Raw genomic sequence first — 23,772 nt, 5'->3', positions numbered from 1 at the left:
GAAAGAGCGTCAGCCTTCACATTCTTAGAGCCTGGACGATAGGAAATGGAAAAGTTAAATCGGCTAAAGAATAAGGCCCAACGTGCCTGGCGGGGGTTGAGTCTCTTAGCTTCCTTTAGAGACTGCAGGTTCTTGTGGTCGGTTATAACAGTGAAGGGGTGTTGAGCACCCTCCAACCAATGCCTCCATTCTTCCAAGGCCAGCTTGATGGCGAGGAGTTCTCTATTGCCGACATCATAATTACTCTCCGCCGGGCAAAGTTTCTTGGAGTAGAAGGCGCATGGATGGAGTTTGGCTGGAGTCCCCTGCTGCTGAGATAGCACCGCTGCTGAGATAGCACCGCTCCTACCCCGTTGGTGGAGGCATCCACTTCCACGATTAAGGGTTTCTCAGGGTCTGGGTGGACGAGGAGCGGTGCACTGGTGAATTTCTCCTTCAGATGTTGAAAGGCTTTGTTGGCAGATGGTGACCAGGATAGAGACTTGGGCTTGTTTTAAGGAGGCTGGTGAGAGGATTGGTGATGGAGCTGTAGCCGTGGATGAACCGTCGGTAGAAATTGGCGAAGCCAAGGAAACGCTGGAGTTCTTTGATGGTGTATGGTGTGGGCCAGTTCTTAATGGTTTCCATCTTCCCCTCGTCCATCTGGATATCTGTGTCACTGATGTGGTAACCAAGGAACTGCACTGAGGGTTGGTGGAAGGAGCATTTCTCAGACTTGAGGAACAGGTTGAATTCCCTCAGGCGTTTCAGCACCTCCGCAACGTGGTGGCGATGGTTGGCCATGCTCTGGAAGTAGATGAGGATGTCATCTATGTAGACAAGGACAAATCGATGGAGATACTCCCGGAGCACCTCATGCATGAAGTTCTGGAATACGGTTTATCAGACCATACGGCATGCCGAAATACTCGTAGTGTCCAGTAGCTCCATGGAGATGTTCTAATGCAGCTGGGACGAGGAGAAGAGAATAGCGGAATTTGATAGTTATCTTGTTCAGGGAGCGGTAATCAATACAAGGCCGCAAGCCTCCGTTCTTTTTGGCCATTAAGAAGAAACTCGAAGCAGCAGGGGACGTAGAAGAGCGGCTGTAACCTTTTTGGAGGGCCTCTTCTACATACTCTTCCATGGCCTTCTGTTCGGGGAGTGATAAGGGATGAATTTTCCCGTGGGGCACTGGTTCACCCGGCATCAGGTTGATGGCGCAGTCCCATGGCCGATGTGGAGGCAGCAGAGAGGCTCTTTTAGGGCAGAAGACATCACTGAAGGGGGCATAGCAGGTTGGGATGTCGACCGACTGCTTCTCAACGGGGCTCTCAATGGAGGTGGAGTTCACAGGCAGCACCTCGGCTGGAGCTGGAGCAGGACGAGGGCTAAGAGGGAAGCAATTGGGAAAGCACTTCCTGCCCCACTTCAGGACATCGCCAGTTCTCCAGGAGATGGTGGGGTCATGCTGCACAAGCCACGGGCGCCCTAAGATCACATCAGCGGTGGAATTCTCCAGAACCAGGAGGTGGATGGACTCTACGTGGAGTTGGCCAACCCGTAGCTCAATGGTACCAGTGCTGTAGCGAACATGCTTGCGGCACAGTGGTCGTCCAGTCACTGACTGGACCTGGTAGACTGTCTGGGTAGCGGTCATTGGGAGGTGGAGTTGGCGGCAGAGGCTTCCGGAGATGAAATTCACGACTGACCCAGAGTCAAGGAGGTTGTGAACAGGGAGAGATACATTATCAGCAGTAAGAATCACAGTGGTGGTGAGTGGTTTTGAATTTGTTATGGGGTTCTTCAATACACTCACCATTGGACGTAGAGGACAAATGGGGCATTCAGATATGATATGCCACCCAGCACCGCAGTACAGGCAAAGCCTCTGGGTCAGCCACCTCTCCTGTTCTGTAAACAGTAGCCGTGTAGTGTCGATCTGTATTGGTTCATAACCTGGTTCTGGAGTGCTGAGGCTGGCGGAGGAAGTTGGACGGTGCTTGACCCTGGTGCTCTTTGAGACACGACTGCATACGATTGGTGACACGGGTAGATAGTTAGATGAAGCGCTTGAGTCCGATGGAGTCATCGCATGCAGCAAGATGCAGCCGCACTCTAGGATCTAATCCCTGCTGGTAGGTGGTGAGGAGCGAGCGCTCATTCCAACCACTAGCAGCTGTGAGGGTCCTAAACTTAGGTCCTAAAGAGTGAATAATCATAAATTTACATTTTCCCTTGACGGAGATGATAAATAGCTGATAGCTGCTCACCTACTGACGAATCTCCCACGGGCTTGCCGAAGACGACGTGGAAATGTTCAATTAAATCTGTCAGGGACTGGGTTACCGTACCAGCCTGGGTCCAGATGGTTTCGGCCCATTGGATCCTTCAGCACCGTCAGCAGGGAGATGATAAATGCGATCTTCTTGGTATAGAGATGCAGCTGCATCTCCAGGGTCAGCAAACACTGCAATAGGAATCCGCTGCAGTCCTCCACTGAGCCAGAGTAGGACGCTGGTTTGCCATGGGACTGGCGATCGCGATCGTCGAAGAAGTGGTGGAGGTGATGACAGAAGTGGTGACGGCTGGTGTGATGGGAACTGGATCTTACGGGATCGGTTCTGATGTGCTCATGATGTTATCTTTCTGTAGACGGTCCGGTCTTCTGTTACGGAAGCAGACTCGAGATGGATAATGAAGTTAACAGGAGTTTATTGACAACAATGAGTGGAGACAGAGTGCAGGTAAGTCATATGAACAAAGATACTTTGGAGAGCAGGCGATGAGTGGAATGGTTCTTACAGGTATGAAGACAGATCGTGGCTGAGTTGGATGACTGGAACAAAGAACACTGAAGACGCTAGAGATGGAGACAATGGAGATGGAGACAATGGAGATGAAGACAATGGAGACGCTGGAGTATAGATAGTCGTTAGAGAATTAAGGTTAGCGATAACAGAATTAGTAGTCCTCTTCGAATGAACGAGACCGGACAGTGAACTGAGGTGAAGAGTGTGTCTTTATAGTGAAAAGTTAAAGTTAGGTATTTTATTACATGTGATTCTGACATGATGTCACTGTATGTACTGCGCTCCTTCCTCTCCACTCGTCTCAGGTAATAAATGCGTCTTCCAGCTGAGCCTGAGCGTTTGGCGTCGCGCGTTCATGTATTTTGGGGGCGTGGCTTTGGAAGGAGCTCAGAAGGGAGGGGGTGGGAGTGAATGGAAATAATGAGCTGTGTTTATTGCAGATTAAAAGGTCTACAGTCACTCGATTTTTATATTTTCTTTTTCAGAGTACTTACATTTTAATTATGTATTGGTATATAAAGACAGTTTAAACAAATTTGGAATGTTTTTTTTTTAGAAAAAGGATTACCTACCCTACCTTTAATATGTAATATAATTTTATCTCAAACAAATTAGGAAAATAAAGAGGGCTGAATCCCCCCAATAAACTCTAACTGAATTTTAGAATTGTTATGTGATAATAAGCATTAGTTAAGCTAATGTAGACCATTTAAAAATGTTAAATACAGAAGTAAAATGTTTAGGTTATATCTGCATCTGTCTCTGAAAAAAAAAAAATCTTTTTGATGATATTGAACTCTGAAACAAATAACTGTTTTGCTTTTAATTATCTGAATAAGCATTCTCGGCCACGTCAAACCTCAACTGGCTTGAATGATGCATGTTAAAGGGTACTGTACATTAAAGATTGATGCTATATGCAAAGACTAAATATTTCATTGTACCAATCTTTTAATTGACACATTTTGCATACAGGACAATGTTACATTTGTAAAATGAGCTGTCATGTGTCCAAACCCATTGGCTTTGTGACACACAGGGAGTCTCGAGTCCTGTCAGATGAGCTGCTCCACATCGCCATCATCTTCTGATATTTCCTAATATTTGCTAAGTTAATGATATTAAAGTAGCCTATTTGTGTAACAGTAACTGGTGAGTTTCAATTGTCTCATTGCTATCTACGGTTTACAAATATTTGGGATGCGACAGATACAATAAAATTTGCCACATTTGCCACAATTATGTATGGAAACTCAATTCAGAGTCTATGAACTGAAGGTGTTGAGTTTTAAAATCTAATATCTAAACTGCTTCTTTCTGTTTCACTGACATTCAACCCATTCCTCTCATACAGTCTGTATGTAGTGTGTGTGTGTGTGTGTGTGTGTGTGTGTGTGTGTGTGTGTGTGTGTGTGTGTGTGTGTGTGTGTGTGTGTGTGTGTGTGTGTGTGTGTGTGTGTGTGTGTGAGAGAGATACAGAAGACTCTGATCCACCCTGAGCTAGTACAGGTTTGGAGCTGCTTGCTTGGAGAAACGTGTTCTGGCTACTAACTTGTGTCAGTGTACTGGGCCAGTTTATATCTTTCTGTGTGTGTGTGTTTGTGCGTGCTTGCACTACACACTTTTTTAAGTTAATAGTAAATGTGGCATGTTTGACCTCTGCCCAACCTTTCTGCGATTCAACCTCTCAATCTCTCTCTATGCATCAATCCCTCATTCCTGATCTCCAGTCATCTTCCCTTTGGCATCCACCATCCTCCCCTCCTGCCACACCTGAGGAAGCTCATTACTGACAGTCAACCTCCAGTGCAGAACACCCCTCTGACTCCCTCCATCAGAAAGACAGACAGACAGAGAGAGAGAGAGAGAGAGAGAGAGAGAGAGAGAATAAAGCAGCTAAAAAGATGCAGCCAATGTGAGAATGTTGTGTACATTGTGTTTGTTCTCTTAGTCCAACTGAAGACCATGTGTGTTAATACTTGTGTGTGTGTGTGTGTGTGTGTGTGTGTGTGTGTGTGTGTGTGTGTGTGTGTGTGTGTGTGTGTGTGTGTGTGTGTGTGTGTGTGTGTGTGTGTGTGTGTGGCATATAAATCAGCTTAGTTTTCTGAACCAGTGGTTCTAAACTGGTGGTCTGGTGGATGGGGTCTGCAAACTGAAGAGAGAATCTAATGCAAAATGCATATAATTACCTGCTAGTGTTAAACTAACCATATCATTGCGCATTGTTAGGATAACAAAATAAATAGTCCTATCACCTTCTAAATGGATGGAGAAAACACATGCGTACCTTGATTTTCCAATTCATGTTTTCCATAGGGATTTTTTTAAAGTCTTCATTATAGACTTTGATAAACAATGATCCAAACTAACCAGCTACGAGGTGAATCACAATGTTTTGTGTGACCACAAAATTCTAGTGATGTTTAGATACCAAAAATGTCATATCATATTCAGTCTCTGTCATAATGTTTGCATATTGTTGAGCCTATTCAGTTCTTAGAAGTGTTAGTACAATTTAGTGTTTGTTTTTAAGGGCATTTTTGTTTGCTTTAGTATGATACCTTGTTGAAAACCAGTTTAGAATCACTGTGCTCTGTTTGAGTCATAATTATTGACATTGGATGCCTGTCAATTCATGTACTGATTCAAGTGGTTTTTCTCTAAAATGTAAGTGTCTGATGGTTGGATGCAGTTTTTGACTCTTCTTATTGATTTAATTTTCATGTCAGATGGGATGCCAGCCGTGTGTAAACCACCAAATTGTATGTTTTGTCAGTGAGGTTTAAATTCACAATGAAGGTGCACCAGGCAGTCAGAAGATTTGCACACAATGAGAAACTTAGCTTTCATTACAGGATTCAACAGAATAGATGAGGTTGTGAAACGACAGACATTTCTATCTAGGCAGGATTAGATTTATCAGAGGATGGCCGAGTTAACCGCAAAAAGAAGGTAATTTGTTATTTACACAGACATGTTCGATTCAAACAGAATTGAAATGACAAGATACGTCTGTGAAACACAAAGTAACGAACTTAAGGAAACAAGACTTGTTTTAAGTTATAGTTTGTTTCAGTAGTGTCCTGTGAACACTTGTATGTTCATAATTATAATAGAAGACTTGAAGCATATTTATACAATGTTTGATTGAAATTACAGACCTTTTAAAACCACTGAGAGAGAACAAAACTGCCACACCTAGTGTGTGTGTGTGTGTGTGTGTGTGTGTGTGTGTGTGTGTGTGTGTCTTTCTGTCTGTGTTTGGGCTCTGTTTGCCTTCCTCTTCTATAAACACACCTTTAATGCAGACTGCAGCAAATGCCTGTATGAATTCATTATATTAGTACAAATTGTTACCACTGCAGTGGTCTGGACTACTGTGTCTAGCATGCTTCGTTATTTGAATGGCAAATATCTATTCGCCTTCCTTCCTTCCTTCCTTCCTTCCTTCCTTCCTTCCTTCCTTCCTTCCTTCCTTCCTTCCTTTCTTCCTTTCTTCCTTCCTCCTCCTTCCTTTCTTTCTTTCTTTCTTTCTTTCTTTCTTTCTTTCTTTCTTTCTTTCTTTCTTTCTTTCTTTCTTTCTTTCTTTCTTTCTTTCTTTCTTTCTTTCTTTCTTTCTTTGCTGCCATGCACATTATATTACTAAATAATGTAGGCCTAGTTATATTACAAATTTCACTGCAGCAGTGGTTCTCAACCAGAGGGCCATGATGGATTCAAATTATTTAAATCAACATTAATACAGTTCATATTAATGATTATAAATATTATTATTATTACTATTATGGCTGTGTTTGTTTGAAATGATATATTATCCATTGACAATTCTGTTGGTAGAGCATACAAATTACTTGATGGGAAGGAAACCCATTTTGGTAATAGACCAATAATCTCGAAATGGCCAAATATCATCCAATTTGAGCACCTTTCATACAATTTGAGCACCTAGAATGTGTTTGCGAAAGTGCAGTTTGGTCATTTGGTCATATTCAGTCATGATATTCAGTCATGATATTCAGTCATGAGCCATTGATAAGGAGAATTTCGGACAGGCTGGTTTAGATGTGCTTTTGAAAATCCAATTTCAAACCGAATGTCTATTTCTGCACCCATAAAAGACATCATCAAATCAAAACTGTCAATTCTTATTTTTTATGGAATATTGCAGTATTTATTTTAAATTATTTATCTGTGCACATCATTATTTTTTCTAATGTTTAAAATAACCTCTCTCTCATGCAATGGCATTACTCCTCCTCTCCTCTCCTCTCCTCTCCTCTCCTCTCCTCTCCTCTCCTCTCCTCTCCTCTCCTCTCCTCTCCTCTCCTCTCTCTCTTCTCTTCTCTTCTCTTCTCTTCTCTTCTCTTCTCTTCTCTTCTCTTCTCTTCTCTTCTCTTCTCTTCTCTTCTCTTCTCTTCTCTTCTCTTCTCTTCTCTTCTCTTCTCTTCTCCATCCCTTCCCACCCCGACCCCCGACTCGCACATATGTCATATATGTCACAATGAAACTTCTGTTTCATGCCAACTTTAAAATGCATCTTGCACATTCACATCCATTAGTGCACCATCAGGGCTTTCTGTTGCATGTAGACATTCTGGCCGATATATCGGTCTATCAGTACTGTTTCCAAGCAGTCTAATACACAAACACTTAATCAACCAACCACAAGTCCCTCATCAGACATCAAAGAGAGAGAGAGAAAAGCATACCACTCTGGTTTGGCTCCAACCAATCACATCAAGCAGGAGGCGGAGCTTAATGTAGTCGCAGTCGTATCTGTTCTGGTCAATGAGCATGCTGCAGTCGGCTGCATAGTGTTTGTAGCCTGTCTGTGTTGTCAGAATGGGGAGCCGTTTCAATACTGCTGTCTATGGGACACATTGTCACTGTGAACGAATGGGTGTGAATGAGTAAGTGTGAGCTTTTTCCTTACTGGCTCAACCCCAAATCGTCTTCCCCTCCCTTCCTCAAAACTACCGCCACATATCCCCCTCTTCCTCCTTTTCTCCTCCCTCTCTCCCTCCCTCTCCCTCCCCGTCTCTGCATCCAGCAAAATCACCCCTTCATCACACACCGGACGCTAGCGTGTGTGCGCGCATGTGAGAGAGTGTGAGCGGGCAGGACTCCGGCGAGACGTGAGTGTGTGGAGAGAGAGAGAGAGAGAGAGGACGAGGAGGAGAAGACAGGGCGATAGGTGAGAGGGCGTGTGGCGGATGAGTGTGTGATGAGAGGAGATGGGGGGAGCGCTTGGACGGAGAGACGGCAGAGAGCGGAGGAACAGGAAGCCGCGCAAAGACACCAAGAAGTCCAAAATCAACAGTAAGGTATCCCGTTCTCTCTCTGACACTTCTCTATGTGTCTGTCTCTCCTCGTCTGTCTTGTGCAAGAGCGTGTGTGTGTGTTTGTTGCAGTGCATTCCATCAGACTGTGTATGTGGCTTTATAGCAGAGTAACTTCCCTTTGAATGTGTGAGACAGTTTGTTACAGGGACAAACAGAACTGGCCACAGGCTCAAGTTCAGGCTTTTTTTTTATGCTGTCATTGTTTATTTAACGGTAAGATTTTATTACATTAAAAGCTGTGCTATAACTTGAGATAGGACTAAATTCATGCACACAGTGTGAAATATAACTGCTGGTTCATAATTTTAAACCTATTTGAACTCATCCTTGCAATGTTGACATCTTAATCTGTGCTTGTCTATGAGAATGTTAACAAATCCAATTCCGTTATAATATACTACTTCATTTAAATATATTTGCTGCTCCAACATTGGTACCAATTTGTCATTTCTCACCAGATTTGTTCAACAGATCTAAATATACCGATATATCGGTACCATATTGCTTTTTGGCTGATATAAATTGTTGGTGTCAGTCGTTTTTTTATATATATATATATATATAAATGTAATCTTTAGCAAATATAATTTTGTAAATTTATAATGTAGTGATGTCAAAAGCATTTAAGATTTATTTTATTTTTTTATATTTTATTTTTTAAAATGATTATTTAAAGAAGTATATTTTAATATTAAATAATTAGTAGGGATGCACCGATGTATCTGCAAATAATTGTTATCAGCCGATAAAAGCAATTAAAAAACAGGGCCGATTATATCCTGTAAGTCAAAAGGGGTCGTAAAAACGTGTCATACTGCAACTCATACTGTGTGTGAAGAAAATCTCTCTTGTGTTGAATTCAGGGCTGTCGAAGTTAACGCGTCAATAACATATTAACAGTTTAAAACAATAGTGACATTAAAACAGGCTGTATTTTACCCTATCAGCCGTAGTTCAAGCCAGGGTTGTCAAACATTATTTGTGGCATGCCTACCATCCAATAATCGCAAAGAGCTTTATGTTTGTTACTTCTGATAAGAAACAAAGTCTCAGCTTTCAAATTCTGTCCATTTTATCATTCCTTATTCATTATTCAAACAAAAAATTGCGTTTGATGTGACAGATCACTGTAGCGCCTCAGTTCAAGCCATGTCTTTTCTTCCACTGTAATAGTCATAGCACGAAAAAACATGCATGAACATCGAAAGGTATGTTGAAAGATACAGTACACCTTACGACCAGAATTTACTGTAAATGATTTATTGATGATAGTGCATCCCTAGTACAAATACATTTGGTTCAGATATATCACAAATCCAAATGTTTGCATGAAAAACCTTGGTGTATATTATCAATGAACACAATATAGGACAATTTATGTCAACAGGCCTTAAACTCACAAAGGCTGCTTCCTTACTGTTGAGCCTTGGAGTCAAAGACCATCCATGTCTTTCTTCAGATGAAGTTCCAGCAATCTGCACACACACACACACAGTCTCACACTCGAGCTCCACTGCTGCTTTGACATTCTACGCTACACTGAACACATGCTGATAAAAGAGTGTGAGTGTTTAAGGTGTGAACAAGAACAATTCAAGCATTGATGTTTACCACAGCAAGTGTTTTCAGTGTATTCCCCCATTCTCTGCTGTTTTCACGCTTTCTTGCTCCTCCTTTGAATGCCTTGGCCGATATGTGTGGTACCTGTGCATGGATTTGACAGCATGCTGATCCGTGGTCTTGACGGAGATGACACTGGCTGTGATGCGTAATCTCTTGATCCTGTTAAGTGACTGATGGGAGATTTAACGAGGGCTCTGGGTGGCAGCCGTTTGCTCCGGCACGATCAGACAGAATGTGGAGGTGTAGTCAGTCACAGGGATGACAAGTTTGGGAAAACAATACTCCAATATTTGGGAGACTCTCTGCATTTTAGGCACTAGTGAGAGCACATGAGGTGGATGTGGCCTTCTTCTCACTCTTGTTATACAATAGACTTTACAACTCATATTTGGATGATTGGATCACAGTGTTGACTACATTAAAAAACAGATGTACTGCAATTGATTGGTTCTCTAAAAACACATTTGGAAAGCATTTTATATATACTGTGTGTGTGTAAAAAAAAAATATATATATATATTCATACTACAAATTTTTTATTGTTTTGAAAAAGTCTCTCATGCTCACAAAGGCAGCATTTATTTGGTCAAAAATACAGTAAAACACATAAAATATTACAATTAAAAAACAAACTTTTCTATTTAAATGTTTTAAAATGTATTGTATTCTAGTGATGGCAAAGTTGAATTTTCAGCATCATTACTCCTTTCTTCAGTGTCACATGATCCTTCAGAAATCATTCTAAACTGCTGATCTGATTTGGTGCTCAAAAACGTATCTTTTTATTATCAATCTTGAAAACAATTTTTGTAGAAACTATGAGAGTATACATGATTATTGATTCTATGCCTATAACAGTTTTTTTTTTCAGGATTCCTTGATGAATAAAAAGTTAAAATTTGTTTGAAATAGAAATATTTTATAGCATTATAATTTATAAAGGTTTTTACTATATCTGTTGTTGATCAATTTAATGCATCCTGGCTAAATGTTAGTATTCATTTATTTATTTAAATTTATTTATGTTCTAAACAAATCGTAATGTAACTTTTGATATGTTGGCAGTTTATAAAGATTTAAAGAACTAAAATCATGGAGAGTTTAGTTGGCATTGCAAGCTCTAGGGTGTTTAATTTGAGAAGCAGTTGATTTTAGCAAAAGTCTCAATTTGTTCTCTTTTCAATCTCGTTGCTGTCATAGAAAAACAACTGAGCTCTCCTTGTTTTAATACACCACTTTTTTCCAAGCTGTAGAGTAATATGTGTCTATATACATGCATACATGTCTTAATGTGTTAACAAGCACAGTAATCTACTCCGCACAAGAGCATGAGTTAAAACTAACAGAGCATGAACTAGCTTACTCCATATCTGCCAGCTGTGACCTCATCCACTGATGTTCTATACATTCCTCTGTGGTGTACCGTAGTTTGTCTGATTAGTTTTGATCATTGACCTAAACCTGTTTTGAGTTTTTGATTGTTTTCCTGTGTTCTTATGGTAGTGTAATCATGTTCTTCTGGTTAATACTGAAAGGTTGCTGGGCCAGAATTGAGCCCTTGAGCTAGACACTTAAACTCAGGTTACTTCAGGAGAACTGACCCGGTTATACACCAGCTTTAATGAAATCATCTGCTAAATGCCTACTTATTTATTTATAAGGGAGGTTTTTGAAATGAATGTCAGGTCTTCAAGAGAGGGTACATGTTAAAGTTAGAGGTTCATGGTGAATATTCTGATGATTATTTTAGAATGCATTTTCAGTACCATGCATGTGAGATTGGAGAGAGAGCATAAAGCTGTGAATTGCGTCCCATCTACGGAACTGTCCCAGGACTCTTTTATCGGCCCTGCCCTGAGGCTGACCATTACACGACCTAATTAAACCAGAGCGAGATCCAGTGAAAGCCACAGAGTACTTACACATCAGCTGCTCATAACTCACACACACTCAGCTTTATTTAGTCAGGAGTAGTTTAGAATGACTCGTACACTCTTGCACACTGATATATGCACAACAGTTAGTCTATAAAGCAGCCATTCATCTTTACACAACCTCAGTCAAATTAAGAGACATCCAGGATACATCTGACAGTGTTTAAGGGAAAATATTCATATATTAAATAACAAATTACAGATAAATAATTGCAGTACTAAACATTCAGTGCACATAATAGCAGGTTCTATTGTTGCTGTTTGGCAATTGTTTAAGACAGGAGGCACCATACTTCCACATTATGTTCAATACAGTCTCATGCTGAGAGTAATTTTCATAATTGCTTTTTCTGAGATCACCAAAGTCTTTAGAATGATGATTGTGTAAGTAACAGTCCAGGGTCCTCAGACGCCTCATACCGCCCTGCCCAGTCCCTTAGATCAGCTGAACTTGGTTTATTGTCCATCCCTCGTTTCCGGTTGTCTACTCTAGGAGGAAGGTCATTTAGTGTTAATGCTCCTAAATTATGGAATTCACTACCCCTTACACTTCGTAATATCTCATCTGTGGCTACATTCAAGACTCAGCTAAAAACATATCTATTTAACATGTATTTTGGATAATGTGACTATATGAGTGCTTATGTGATTGTAATGAGTGCGGGTGTGTAAATGTATTGTAATGTACAATCTAAAGCAACCTTGAGCTACGGAAACTTCTTCTCATATGTCGGTCCATTTTGTGAAACAAATGAATATGGCCCAGTGGGCACGACATGTATCCGCGACATGAATCACTTTTGATGCACCATGCAAATGTAATATTCACATAGCTGGAATCATTATCTAATGTTGTTAATATGATATCAAAACAGCAGGCAGGGTGTATATGATAGTCCTTGATGCATTCTTAAAGAGAGTGCATACTGCTGCCTAAAATCAAACGACCAAAACATACAGCATATTTCCCTCCCCTTATGGCTGCTTGTATATCTTCAGCCACAAATACATCATATCATACGTCTTTTAGATTGCAAGAATTGATGTGTAAGCCTCACTACTGTAAATGAAGGTCATGTAGGCTGTGTTGAGAGTAACCTGGAGATACAGCAGTTATTTATGCATTAGCAACTTGCTTGTTCACCATGTTGTTTCGGCCTGTGTTTCACAAAATGTTATCATAGGCCGTCAAAAGACTTTGAAAACAGTGTACAAACGGTCTAGTTTTATAATATTTGTATGGTCTTTTTTTGAAGTTTGAAAGCTTCAGCCCCTGTTGTATGGAAAACGGTGGAAATAGAGGTTGAGGGTGAGTAAATGATGACTGATTTTTCAGGTGAACTATCCCTTTAAACATCAGCCATGTAGTTGCTTATTGAATTGACTCAAACCAGTACATAAGAGCACCATCTTTCTTTCTCAGTGCACCAGTCAGAGCTTAATGGGCCAGTTGTTCATCCATAAACTGCACCTATGAGAGCTTGAACTACTCTTCTTCTCACCTGTGGACAGAGAGACAGATTATATGGAGTCTGAGAGAGAGATTGTAAGTTTGTCACCATTTTTTGTTACCAAGAAGACTCGCTCCTGAAGTTCCATTAAGACAAATGGATCTCTCAAGGAGCCGTCTGTCAGGCGTGAAGTGAGACGCTCTGCTGGAAAGCGGAGCAATAACTCAACACTAACTCCCTGTGGGATGGGGAACTGACAACTCACCACCGGCCTGCCAATCTCTCGGTCAGTATAACGGACATCAAATATGCCATTTACATGTCAAAATAACACTAGTGTGCCACTAGTCGGTTTCGTTATGCGTGCCATTAGTCCAAATGACAAGCATTATGAGCAGTGCTAAATGCCTCATGGGAAGACACTACCAGATGTGTTAGCAGATTTGGGGCGGATTGTTATGGAATGTGCCGGCAGTGATGGGTGCTTTATGAGTATTGATGGGCATGTTATGCTAATGCTGAATAATTTACAATTAGTAATGGGTTACAGTATGTTATAGACAATGCTATAATGTGCTGTCTCTCCATTGTTGGATATATTATGAATTCTGCAGGCTATATTAAAGGATTTGGGGTACATTTGGGGATTATCATGGGCTGTTTTAAGAGTGTTCACATTCACTTAGCAGACGCGTATATCCAAACTACATATTGTATTTTCTGAGTAATGTGGTGAATAATATGATCAGGTGTATTATGGGTACTGATATTAATGGATGATGATGTTAACCCCGTTTTATATGTTACACAATGATGGTTACATTTAACGTCACATTATCTGTATCATGAGTAAAATGAGTTTATTATAGGGAATGTGTAGAATATTGTGGATAGTGGTGGATATATATATATATATATATATATATATATATATATATATATATATGTATATATCGATTTAAATTATGGAAAGCAAATGGGGTGGTTCTGTTGGATAGATTATGTGACATGGGTCATTATAGATTTATGAGTATGAATACTGTGGGAAGTCATTTATTAGATATTTTATCTTGATAACATATCCATATGTATGCATAATGAATATTATGGGGTGCCTTTGTGTTTCATTACGAGTAATGATAGATAGCCTATAATATTGGGAAAGTATAATTTATTTACAATAGCAAATATAAGGAACTGGGTTGTGTTGGATAAACACTAAGCACATTTTGGGAATATTATGGTTAGTGTTGGATATAAACAATGGAATATCATGGGAATTGTAAGGATTTTAGATATTAATATCTTTGTCCATATTATCAAAGTGTGTTCTGAATTTTGTGATTTAGAAGCATCTTTCACATTGATAAGTAAAATATTTGTGTTTATGGAGTGCTCAATATGTTATGGATAGTGTTGGATGTTGGGCAAGATGAAATACTATATATTATAGGAGTTTGGAATTTTATGGACAATTTTGGGTACACTACTGTTCAAAAGTTTGGGGTCAGTTAGATTTTTTTTATGTTTTTTAATGCATGTAAAGTCAATCATGCTCACCAAGGCTACATTTATTCGATTAAAACATACAATAAAACAGTAATATCGTGAAATATTATTGCGTATTAAAATTGTTTTCTATTCAGATATATTTCTGTTTAATGTTTCTTTAATCAATGAATATAAAGTTCAGAAAACCATAATTTAAGCAATTTAATGCATCCTTGCTGAATAACTAATTTCTTTAAAAAAAAACTTACTAACCCCCATTTTGAACAGTAGTCTATGTATTGGGCATGGCGAAGTGTATATAATGGGAAACAGGAAATACTGTATGATGGACAGTGTTCAATATGTATATGGTAAAGTACAGTCTATATTGTGGGAGATGTAAGGAATGTTATGGACTGTGTTGGGTATATATTGGGTAAGATGATGTTTGTTATAAGAAGTGTAGGGAGTTTTATGGGATTTTTTTGGATATATTTTGAGCAAAGGCGGATGTATTGTGGGAGTGTGTGGTGTATTTTGGGCTGTGCCATGCTTCGCTGGTCGGGGCTGTCGGAGGCACATGGATGGCAGTGCTGACTCAAGCTTTTCTCTTTCTGTTGGTCTGTCCGTGATCTGATGATGGAAGGCATTCCTCGCGTTCCTTTACACACACACACACACACACACACACACACAATATTCATGTGTTTGTGTATACTGAATGCTCAAGTCAGCAGTATGTGGACTGACTGCGCTCAGCTTTATGACTGCAGTGAATAGCTTCATATTCATGATATATCACATCAATGCCACGACTGAGAGTTTAAACAGACCCTGTTTACACAGTCCTTGTTTCATTGCTGTAACGCCATAAACCTGTGGATTTCCAGTCATCACACACCTGTTTGTCACTTCACCTTTAATGCAGGCAATTTAACAAACACAAGAGCCAGTGTTTTGAGCCATACGTAACCGAATTGCCATGTCATCGGTGGGGTTTTGACCTCCCATGTTGCTTTTTTTAAATCACATGATCAAGTCACCTTTATTTATATAGCTCTTTATACAATACTGATTGTTTCAAAACAGCTTTACAGGGATAAACAGGAAAATAACAGAATCGATGCAAACATAATTCAATTCTGCTGTAGAGCAGCTCTAAAAAGACAATAGAGTCATTGTTTAGATCAAGTCAGTTCAGTGTTGATTCAGTTCAGATCAATAACTGAGTGAAGTTCAATTATGAAATGAGTTCAATTCAGCTATGAGCAGCTCTGCAGAAGACAATAGTGTCATTATTCAGCTTGAGTCAGTTCAGTGTTGATTCAGTTCAGTTCAATAACAGTGTCGATGTTGCAAATTTCCTCAATTATGAAACAAGGTCGAATCAGCTATAAAGCAGATCTGCAGAAAACCATGTCATCATCATCCAGCTCAATTCAGTTCAAATGTTGTTCTCATTCGATATAGTGTCAGTACAGTCAAATCAATAATATCACTGAATATTAAGTTCACCATGCTCAGTCAATACTATTACTGAATATTAAGTGGAGCATGCAAGCTCTCCATGACCAGTTATGAATAAAAAGGTACAGGTTGTATTATGGTAATAGTTTAAGCATTCTTGTTGCTCAAACAGAAGAGCAGGCTGCTAGCAATTTCAATTTCATGGGGTTGATTCCCAGAGAATGCATGAACTGATCAAATGTTTGCAATATATATAGTGTATACAGTGTGTATATACAAAATGCAAAATCTACAAAATGCATAAATGTGAATGTAAATAGGTGGCATACATTGTAAAGGTTTTTCTATGGCATCACAGTGAAAACCCTCTTTTGAAAAATGTATCTATAAAAGCATATGTGAAAACTATTTTTCGAAGTTGTAAATAAAACGAGATTATTGGAGTGTTTTTTTTTTACAAGAAAATACTATTTCAGTCTTTCTACTTCAAAATTTCACATTTAATTCAATGTGTTAAATGTGTTGACTTGGACCATTCTTTGTAATTATATGTGAAATTTACTAGCCATGTGTAAATCCTACGCCATTTTTGTTAGTTGCACGTTGAGTAACAGGTGTGTGTGTGCGAGGGGCTGGCGTGGTCATCCAGAGCGTGTGTCTCTCAGTGGTCAGTTAGTTGGTCAGCAGGCTTTCAGCAGCAGTATGTTGTGTGCTGTGGCAGAGCGCTGGGGATATCTAACAATATGCTGAGAGTAGAAAAAGCGAAAACCACCCGCTATCCAGCCGTTGAGGTCAGAATGCCACTTCAAATCATTCTTTCTTAGTTTTTTCTTGTAGTTGAACCTGCATACACGCACCTGTCCCTCACCAAGATGGACATGAAAACACCGCTGATAGTGTAAGAGCTTTCAATGGCATTAGTTTAATCAGCAGTAGTAGCAGTTTAAGTTTATTGTGTGAGTTTTAGCTACATGTGTTTAAGTGTTTCTGCTTCAGAAGTCATGCAGTCTCACAGTATCTGTTGTTTTGGCTCAAGCTGCTGTTCTGGAGCTCTTAAAGGGGTAGTTCACCCACAAAATCTGTCGTTTACTCATCCTTATATTTTTTCAAATCTGTGTGAAGGACAAATACTCTCATAATTTGCTCTTATAGGGGCTGTTCACACCAAACTCATTCCACTGAGCTACTTTTCCATTGTATTTGAATGTAGACGCACTAGACGAACGTGTTTGTCCATTTTCCAACGTGGTGCTCAAGTTAAGAAATTCTACTTTTAAAAACCCATGCGTTTTTTTTTATTTATTATTCAACTAAACTGCGTCTCGTCTTTTTGAACCACAAAAAACAAGCTCTGTGTCAGTGTCCCCTTAATGTGTTTTGTACTGTAACTGAACACAAAGTGCCACGTTTGAAAATCTACAAGGGCAACATATATTCGAGAGCTGCAATTTCAGTGAATAGTGTCATAAGTTTCAGTCTGTTCCTCACAGAGAGTTGTTGTGTGGCTTCAGAAGATGAGCTATGAGCTATGTCTGTGCTACTTTGATTTTTTTGTCTTTTTTTCGATTGACTGGAGACATTTATATTGTTTCATTCTTTTGAGAAACTCAAGGACATCATTAAACAAACATCTCCTTTTGTGTTCCACATGAGAAGAAAAGTCATAACAGGTTTGGAACGACAGTGATGGCAGAATTTTTATTTTCAGGGGAATTGTCATTTTTAATATAATTACACTATTGTGCTTATATAATTTGAGAGAGATTATCCTCTAATGAGTCAAGATTCTAATCTGGCATTGTATACTATGAATACTGTTTGCTCTGTGATGAATTGCTTATGTTCTTCATTTGTAAATCGCTTTGGATAAAAGTTAGTCTGGCTATCACCAGACCAAGCTCAGTCTTTTAAGATTGAACATTGGTCTGGGGAGTCTGTTGTGTATTTTCTACTGCACAAGAGGCGTGATCAACAGGCATAGTTCAAATGACTCTGTACGCAATTGGATAGTCCTTCAACCAATCAGACCAACGATCCAGGTGACGTACTTGGCAGGAAATGTGTCAACAATGTGTTGGTTTGTAGCATTGATCAGCGGTTTGTAATGGCAATGGCATCGAGCAATTTTTGCAGGTTGTGCAAAAAAAACATGAAAGTGAGTGGTATTTACACCCACTCGAGCGATTTGTTTGCTAAACTAAAGAAGCCATTGAGCATCGTCAAGAGGTTAAAAGGAATTGGATTGGATTAAACCCGCCAATAGTGCGCCAGGTGGATAAGCCAGTTTGTGATTGGTCCCCGCAAATTTGTAACGGAAGCAGGATAGAGGAATGCACAGGTTTCCAGCCTGAGCTGTAGGGCGAAATCAAATCACCGGCGGATCGGGCTGGGTTTACCCAGTCTAGATTAAAGTGTCTGCTAAATGAAGAAATGTAAATGCAAACGTATAGTGTTATCAAGCTTTTTGATGTCAAGAAATAAAAAGCCAAGTTGTGTCTGTTCTTTTCTTTTTTATATAAACTCTTTCCTCCACTAACTAAAATGTTTATCTCCGAGGCTGTGTAGAGTAACTCTGCTTCAGTGTGTTTGTGTGTGTCAGCACACGGCAGTATGCGGCTTCACATGTCACATGACCAACAGAGACAGACAAAGAGAACACAGCTCATGACAATGGCTTCAGTGACAGCAGCACAAATACAGGTCATGTGTAGTATGCAGGATTTGAGTGGGGGTGCTTTACTCCTACTCTCTGTGTATGTGCATGTATGGAATTGTTTTTATTGTTAACAAAACATGTTTTGTGAAAATGGCATCTTTGACCATCAGTACTGTATTTTTGCAACAATAATGTAAGTTTGAGAGTGGTAAAAATGGGTCTCATTTACGAATACAAGTTTTCTTAACTGCACAGAAAAAGTTTTCACACATCTCATTTCATGTATTAAACAACATAGATGAAGTAAATATTTTATTTTATATTTTATTTTATAAGTGTGTGTGTGTATGCTTTTCAAAAATTTGGGTTTTTTAGATGTTTTTGAAAGAAATCTCTAATGCTCACCAATTTATTTGATCAAAAATACAGTGAAAACAGTAATATTATGATTTTATTATAATTTTAAATAGCTGTTTTCTACATTTCTGTTAATATATTGTCAAATGTAATTTAGTCCTGATGGTAAAGCTGACTTTTCAGCATCATTACTCCAGTCTTCAGTGTCACATGATCCTTCAGAAATCATTTTAATATGCTGATTTGCTGCTCAAGAAACATTTATTATTATTATCAATGTTGAAAATAGTTGTGCTGCTTAATATTGTTTTGTGGAAACCATGATCAATTTTTTTCTGGATTTCTTTGATATAAGAAAATATTTGATAGATAGATAGATAGATAGATAGATAGATAGATAGATAGATAGATAGATAGATAGATAGATAGATAGATAGATAGATAGATAGATAGATAGATAAATAGATATTTCAAATAACTAACTTACAAATAACTTTTCAGAGAGCAAAGTAAACGTGTGAGAGACTCAATGAGTGTAAAGCTCGTAACAGCAGCAGAACATGAGCTGTTAAGGTGAGTGATGTGTTGCCGGTAGGTAACCCTGGCAACACGACTCATCTTTTGAAAATTAAGAGGAGCTAAATTATGGTCATGAATCAGGAATGTCTGTGCACATGTGTGTAGTGCACTACACACAACACACACACATACAGACAGAGCCATGGAATCCGCCTAATGCAACCAATGCATCACACTTTTTTCCATGAGGAGTTAATATAAAATATAGTTTGTTATTTATGAATCTGGCTATTTAACGGCCCAGAGGAACACACACAACACCAATGAGGTTAATTGCACACACATTCACACTGCGTCTCTAAATTATCTGTAATACATGTGACTTTACTTGCATCAATCATGTAAGCATTTTTTCAGTAAACTCTGTGGTGTATTAGCAATTTTGTCTAAAAGGTCAATGCATGTTTTATCATAACAGTAAACAGTTAGATAACAAATTTGATTGTCATGCACATGATGTCATCATGTATAGGCCTACTACCAATTAAAGTTTGGGCTCAGTAAGATATAAAAAAAGAAGAAATTAATACTTTTATTCAATAAGGATGAAATAATTGATCAAACGTGGCAATAAAGACTTTTACATTGTAACAAAAAAGTTATATTCCACATAAATGCTGTTTAAATAAATTTGATTTTTGCTTTGCTTTTCCCTTTCCATCCTTCTCACTAGGGCTGCACGATATTGGAAAAAAAATTACATTGCGATATTTTTTTCCCAACGATATATATCGCGATATTGCGAGCCATCAATCCAGGCTAAAGTCAATAATTACCATTCCATGTTATTAATAATTTCACTAATAAGCAAGCTTCATTACAAGTAACAAAAAGGCCACTTAATATTTTATTCCAGAAACATATTTCTCTCAGAATTCGGTGAACGTTCTACGCAGGACCTAACGTTCTTCGGGTTCCAGTTTTCTGTGCTGATTCAGTGACGCGTTCATGTAAACGGCACCTAGACCCAGCAAAAGTAATTATTAATAATATGTAAAATATTACAATGAGACATTTTAATTGTTTATTAATAAACAAGTGTTTTCTGTAAAGATGAAGTTGACAATATACTGACTCGCGATCTTCGCAGCAGTGATCGGGAGAAATGCACTTTTCATACAGATTAAATATAGCTATATATTTTTTTAATGGTTCTGTTTAAAAGTAGAGATTTCTGTAGATAATAGATATATTTCTTTCTTTTTTTTTTTCTTTCTTTTTTTTTTAGGTGTGTGAGGCGAGTAGGCTACCTTTTACGCTGAGTTTCGGTTCATGGATCATAGCTTAATCTCCGGTTCAGGCGCTGGCTGCTATATTTAATTATTATTAATCATTATTAAATCCCGGAAATTGGATAATGAAATACTGATTAAAATTAAGATACAATTAATACAAAACGAAATTCGTTTTAAAGAAAGGCTTTGTGCTTTCTGTTTGAGGTCTCTGTGAAAGTTTTAAAGCAGTCTTTTAGTGCCGCTTTCATAATGGTCGCGTCCGTAATGTCACGTAACATTGTTTTTTCCTCATAAATGCGAACACGAAAAATAAACGAATGTTTAAAAAAGACAACCATCCACAACTTTATAACACTCCAGCAAAGTAGCCTACCTCTTTTTGGTCAACATCCTCCTTTTTGTAGACGAAATAGGCTAGTCCCAAATAGCTGATTTTGACTTTTTTTGCGGCGGATCCTCTTCGTCGCGCATTTTTGAATGTTGGCTGTGAGCGCGGTGAGCTGCGGCACAGCGAACCAATCACTGTGCAGGCACGCAGAACGCGTATGTCACCCCAGCAAAAAGCCATACAACAAACTCGTGTTTACTGTGTGCTACCGTTCTCTAATGGGTACTACTAACGTTACCCTTCACATCGCATGTTCCGGCGATGTGACTATCGCTCATTCGCACATCGCGATGTCGATGTTAAAACAGAATATCTAAAACAGCCCTACTTCTCACTGTCTCTTCATTACTCTTTCTCCTCATGCTTTCCATTTACCCTTTTCCTTCACTGCTTCTGTCTCTCATGCATGGCTCTATCATGTTCCTGCATATTTCATACCGACACACATTTAATCCCCAAAACAGTGGGCTAGGGTCTTAAATAATATACAATAAACCTCTGCCTTAAAGCGGCATCTTTTCCTATAGCAGGGTTTATAGAGAGGGAGTTTAACTGTGAATATGACTTCTTTGGCTGAATGGTTGCAGCCCAGCTCTGTGTGGGTCACTTAGTTTAGTGGTGTGGCAAAAATTGCCCTGCAGACACTGACACTGCCCTAACCCAGATTCAATGGTACGCAAAGTACAACACAGCCGGGCTCTGGGGGAAGGGAACTACATCTGTGCGCTCCACCATAACTTGCATTCATAGTGTTTTGCAATAATGCACTGTGTTCACCGACTAGCGACATGAATATAGTACATTTGTTTTGGGATGGTGGTGTCAGTACAAAACCCTGTGCTATTTAAACATTTTTGCACTGCATTTTCTGGTTTTTTTTTAAGTGCACATATTGGTTTTTTAAATAACCTGTTTCTGGTTCACTGGTTAGCAAATGTTGTTTGCCATTAGTTGCTTTGTTTTTTAGTTTTTTTTGTGCAACTGAGTGCATCAGTCCAGGTCGGATTCGTTTTCCCTACAGAAAAGCGGATTTTACTATGAACTTTCAGGTTATTAATCAATGATTAATATTTCAACTAAGTGTGTGTGTATATATACAGATGTGTGTGTATATGTATATATATATATATATATATATATATATATATATATATAGATAGATAGATAGATAGATAGATAGATAGATAGATAGATAGATAGATAGATAGATAGATAGATACAGATGTGTGTGTATATATATATATATATATATATATAATCAAAATTATTCAACCCCCATTGCAAATCAGGTTTATTGGGAAAATGTACAGACTTTTAGCTGTTTGCAAGGAACAAATCAAGCATAAATAATTGAAATGGCTCTACACAACAAATATTTCAAGTGGTTTCCCCAAATTCAACTGAAAATGCAACTTTTAATGACTCCCCCAGTCTCAAGATTAATCAAAAGAATCCCTCACAAAAACACACATCTGCAAAACAGGTGTTGTCTCAAACACAAACCTGATGCAACTGTAACCCAAGTCATTAACTCAGGTCACTAATATGAATAATTTGTATTATTTTATTTATATTGCTATAAAACTAATAGAAAGAAAAGAACATTAAGTAAAATTAAAAGTAAAATTAAAGTAAAATCCCAAAAGGATTCCTGAACTGATTCCTGATTGGTGAGGTGAAAGGTTAGCTCCGCCTCCTGTTGGAAAGTTTCCAGAAGATCGCGTACAAGCAGAAATGCATGAGAGACACGAGAGATTGCGAACGACACGAGAGTGAGAGCAGATGCGATTGAGTGATTTGAGTGAGAACAAACTGTTTAATAATTCAGCAATAGATTATTAACAAGTTGAGAAGTAGATTTATGAGGTATTAATTCTTTAGCTCACGCTTTGAGAAGAGTGCGTTGTGAATCTGAACGCAACGAGAAGAAAAGACACTGATGTGATAGGATCTGAACAAAATCTTTTTCTTTGAGAAACTACTTTTTTTGTCTCTGATTTATATTTCTCTTTGTTGAGTACCAATTTCTTTATAAGAAATGTATTTAGGTGGATACTGTTTTTGGAATCTTAATGTGAAAGATACATTTGAAATAGTGATGAGTGATATAAAAAATGTTTGAAAATGCTTTAAGTGTTTTCTAATATAATCTGAGAGTGCATATAGTTATGTTTAAATGTTTGAAAGACGTAGTATTTGTTGAGATTATATTTTTTCTGTTGTGAAGTGTGTGCCATGCGGTGCTAGCTTTGCTAGCTCTGAACATACTCTAGTGTGTTATTCAGAGGCGGACAGAGTACACAGCTTCATTACTTGAGTAAAAGTACAGATACCCCTTGCTAAATTTTACTCAAGTACAAGTAAAAGTACTACAGTCAGATGTCTACTTAAGTAAAAGTACTAAAGTACTTGTTTTTAAAAGTACTTGAGTATCAAGAGTACAAGAGTAAATTTTGT

General features: G+C 38.6%; 1 protein-coding gene across 2 annotated transcripts in view; it reads left to right on the top strand.

The window, feature by feature from the left end:
- The window catches only part of shank3a (SH3 and multiple ankyrin repeat domains 3a), a 329,586-nt gene that overhangs the window by 138,069 nt on the left and 167,745 nt on the right, over positions 1-23,772 (top strand). The window contains exon 1 of one of the 2 annotated variants that reach the window (XM_084408789.1): positions 7,917-8,116. The exons of the other annotated variant lie outside the window; for it this stretch is intronic. Within the exon in view, the coding sequence (XP_084264915.1) occupies positions 8,027-8,116 (90 nt within the window). The 5' untranslated portion in view covers positions 7,917-8,026. Of the gene's footprint in view, positions 1-7,916; positions 8,117-23,772 lie in introns of those variants that run through there. 2 annotated transcript variants of the gene reach the window in all.

The sequence above is a fragment of the Rutilus rutilus genome (genome assembly GCF_951802725.1).
Source record: "Rutilus rutilus genome assembly, chromosome: 5".
In the NCBI taxonomy this organism is placed as follows: Eukaryota; Metazoa; Chordata; class Actinopteri; order Cypriniformes; family Leuciscidae; genus Rutilus; species Rutilus rutilus.
The sequence above is the reverse complement of the archived record's forward strand: the minus strand, read 5'-3'. Positions and strand labels throughout refer to the sequence as shown.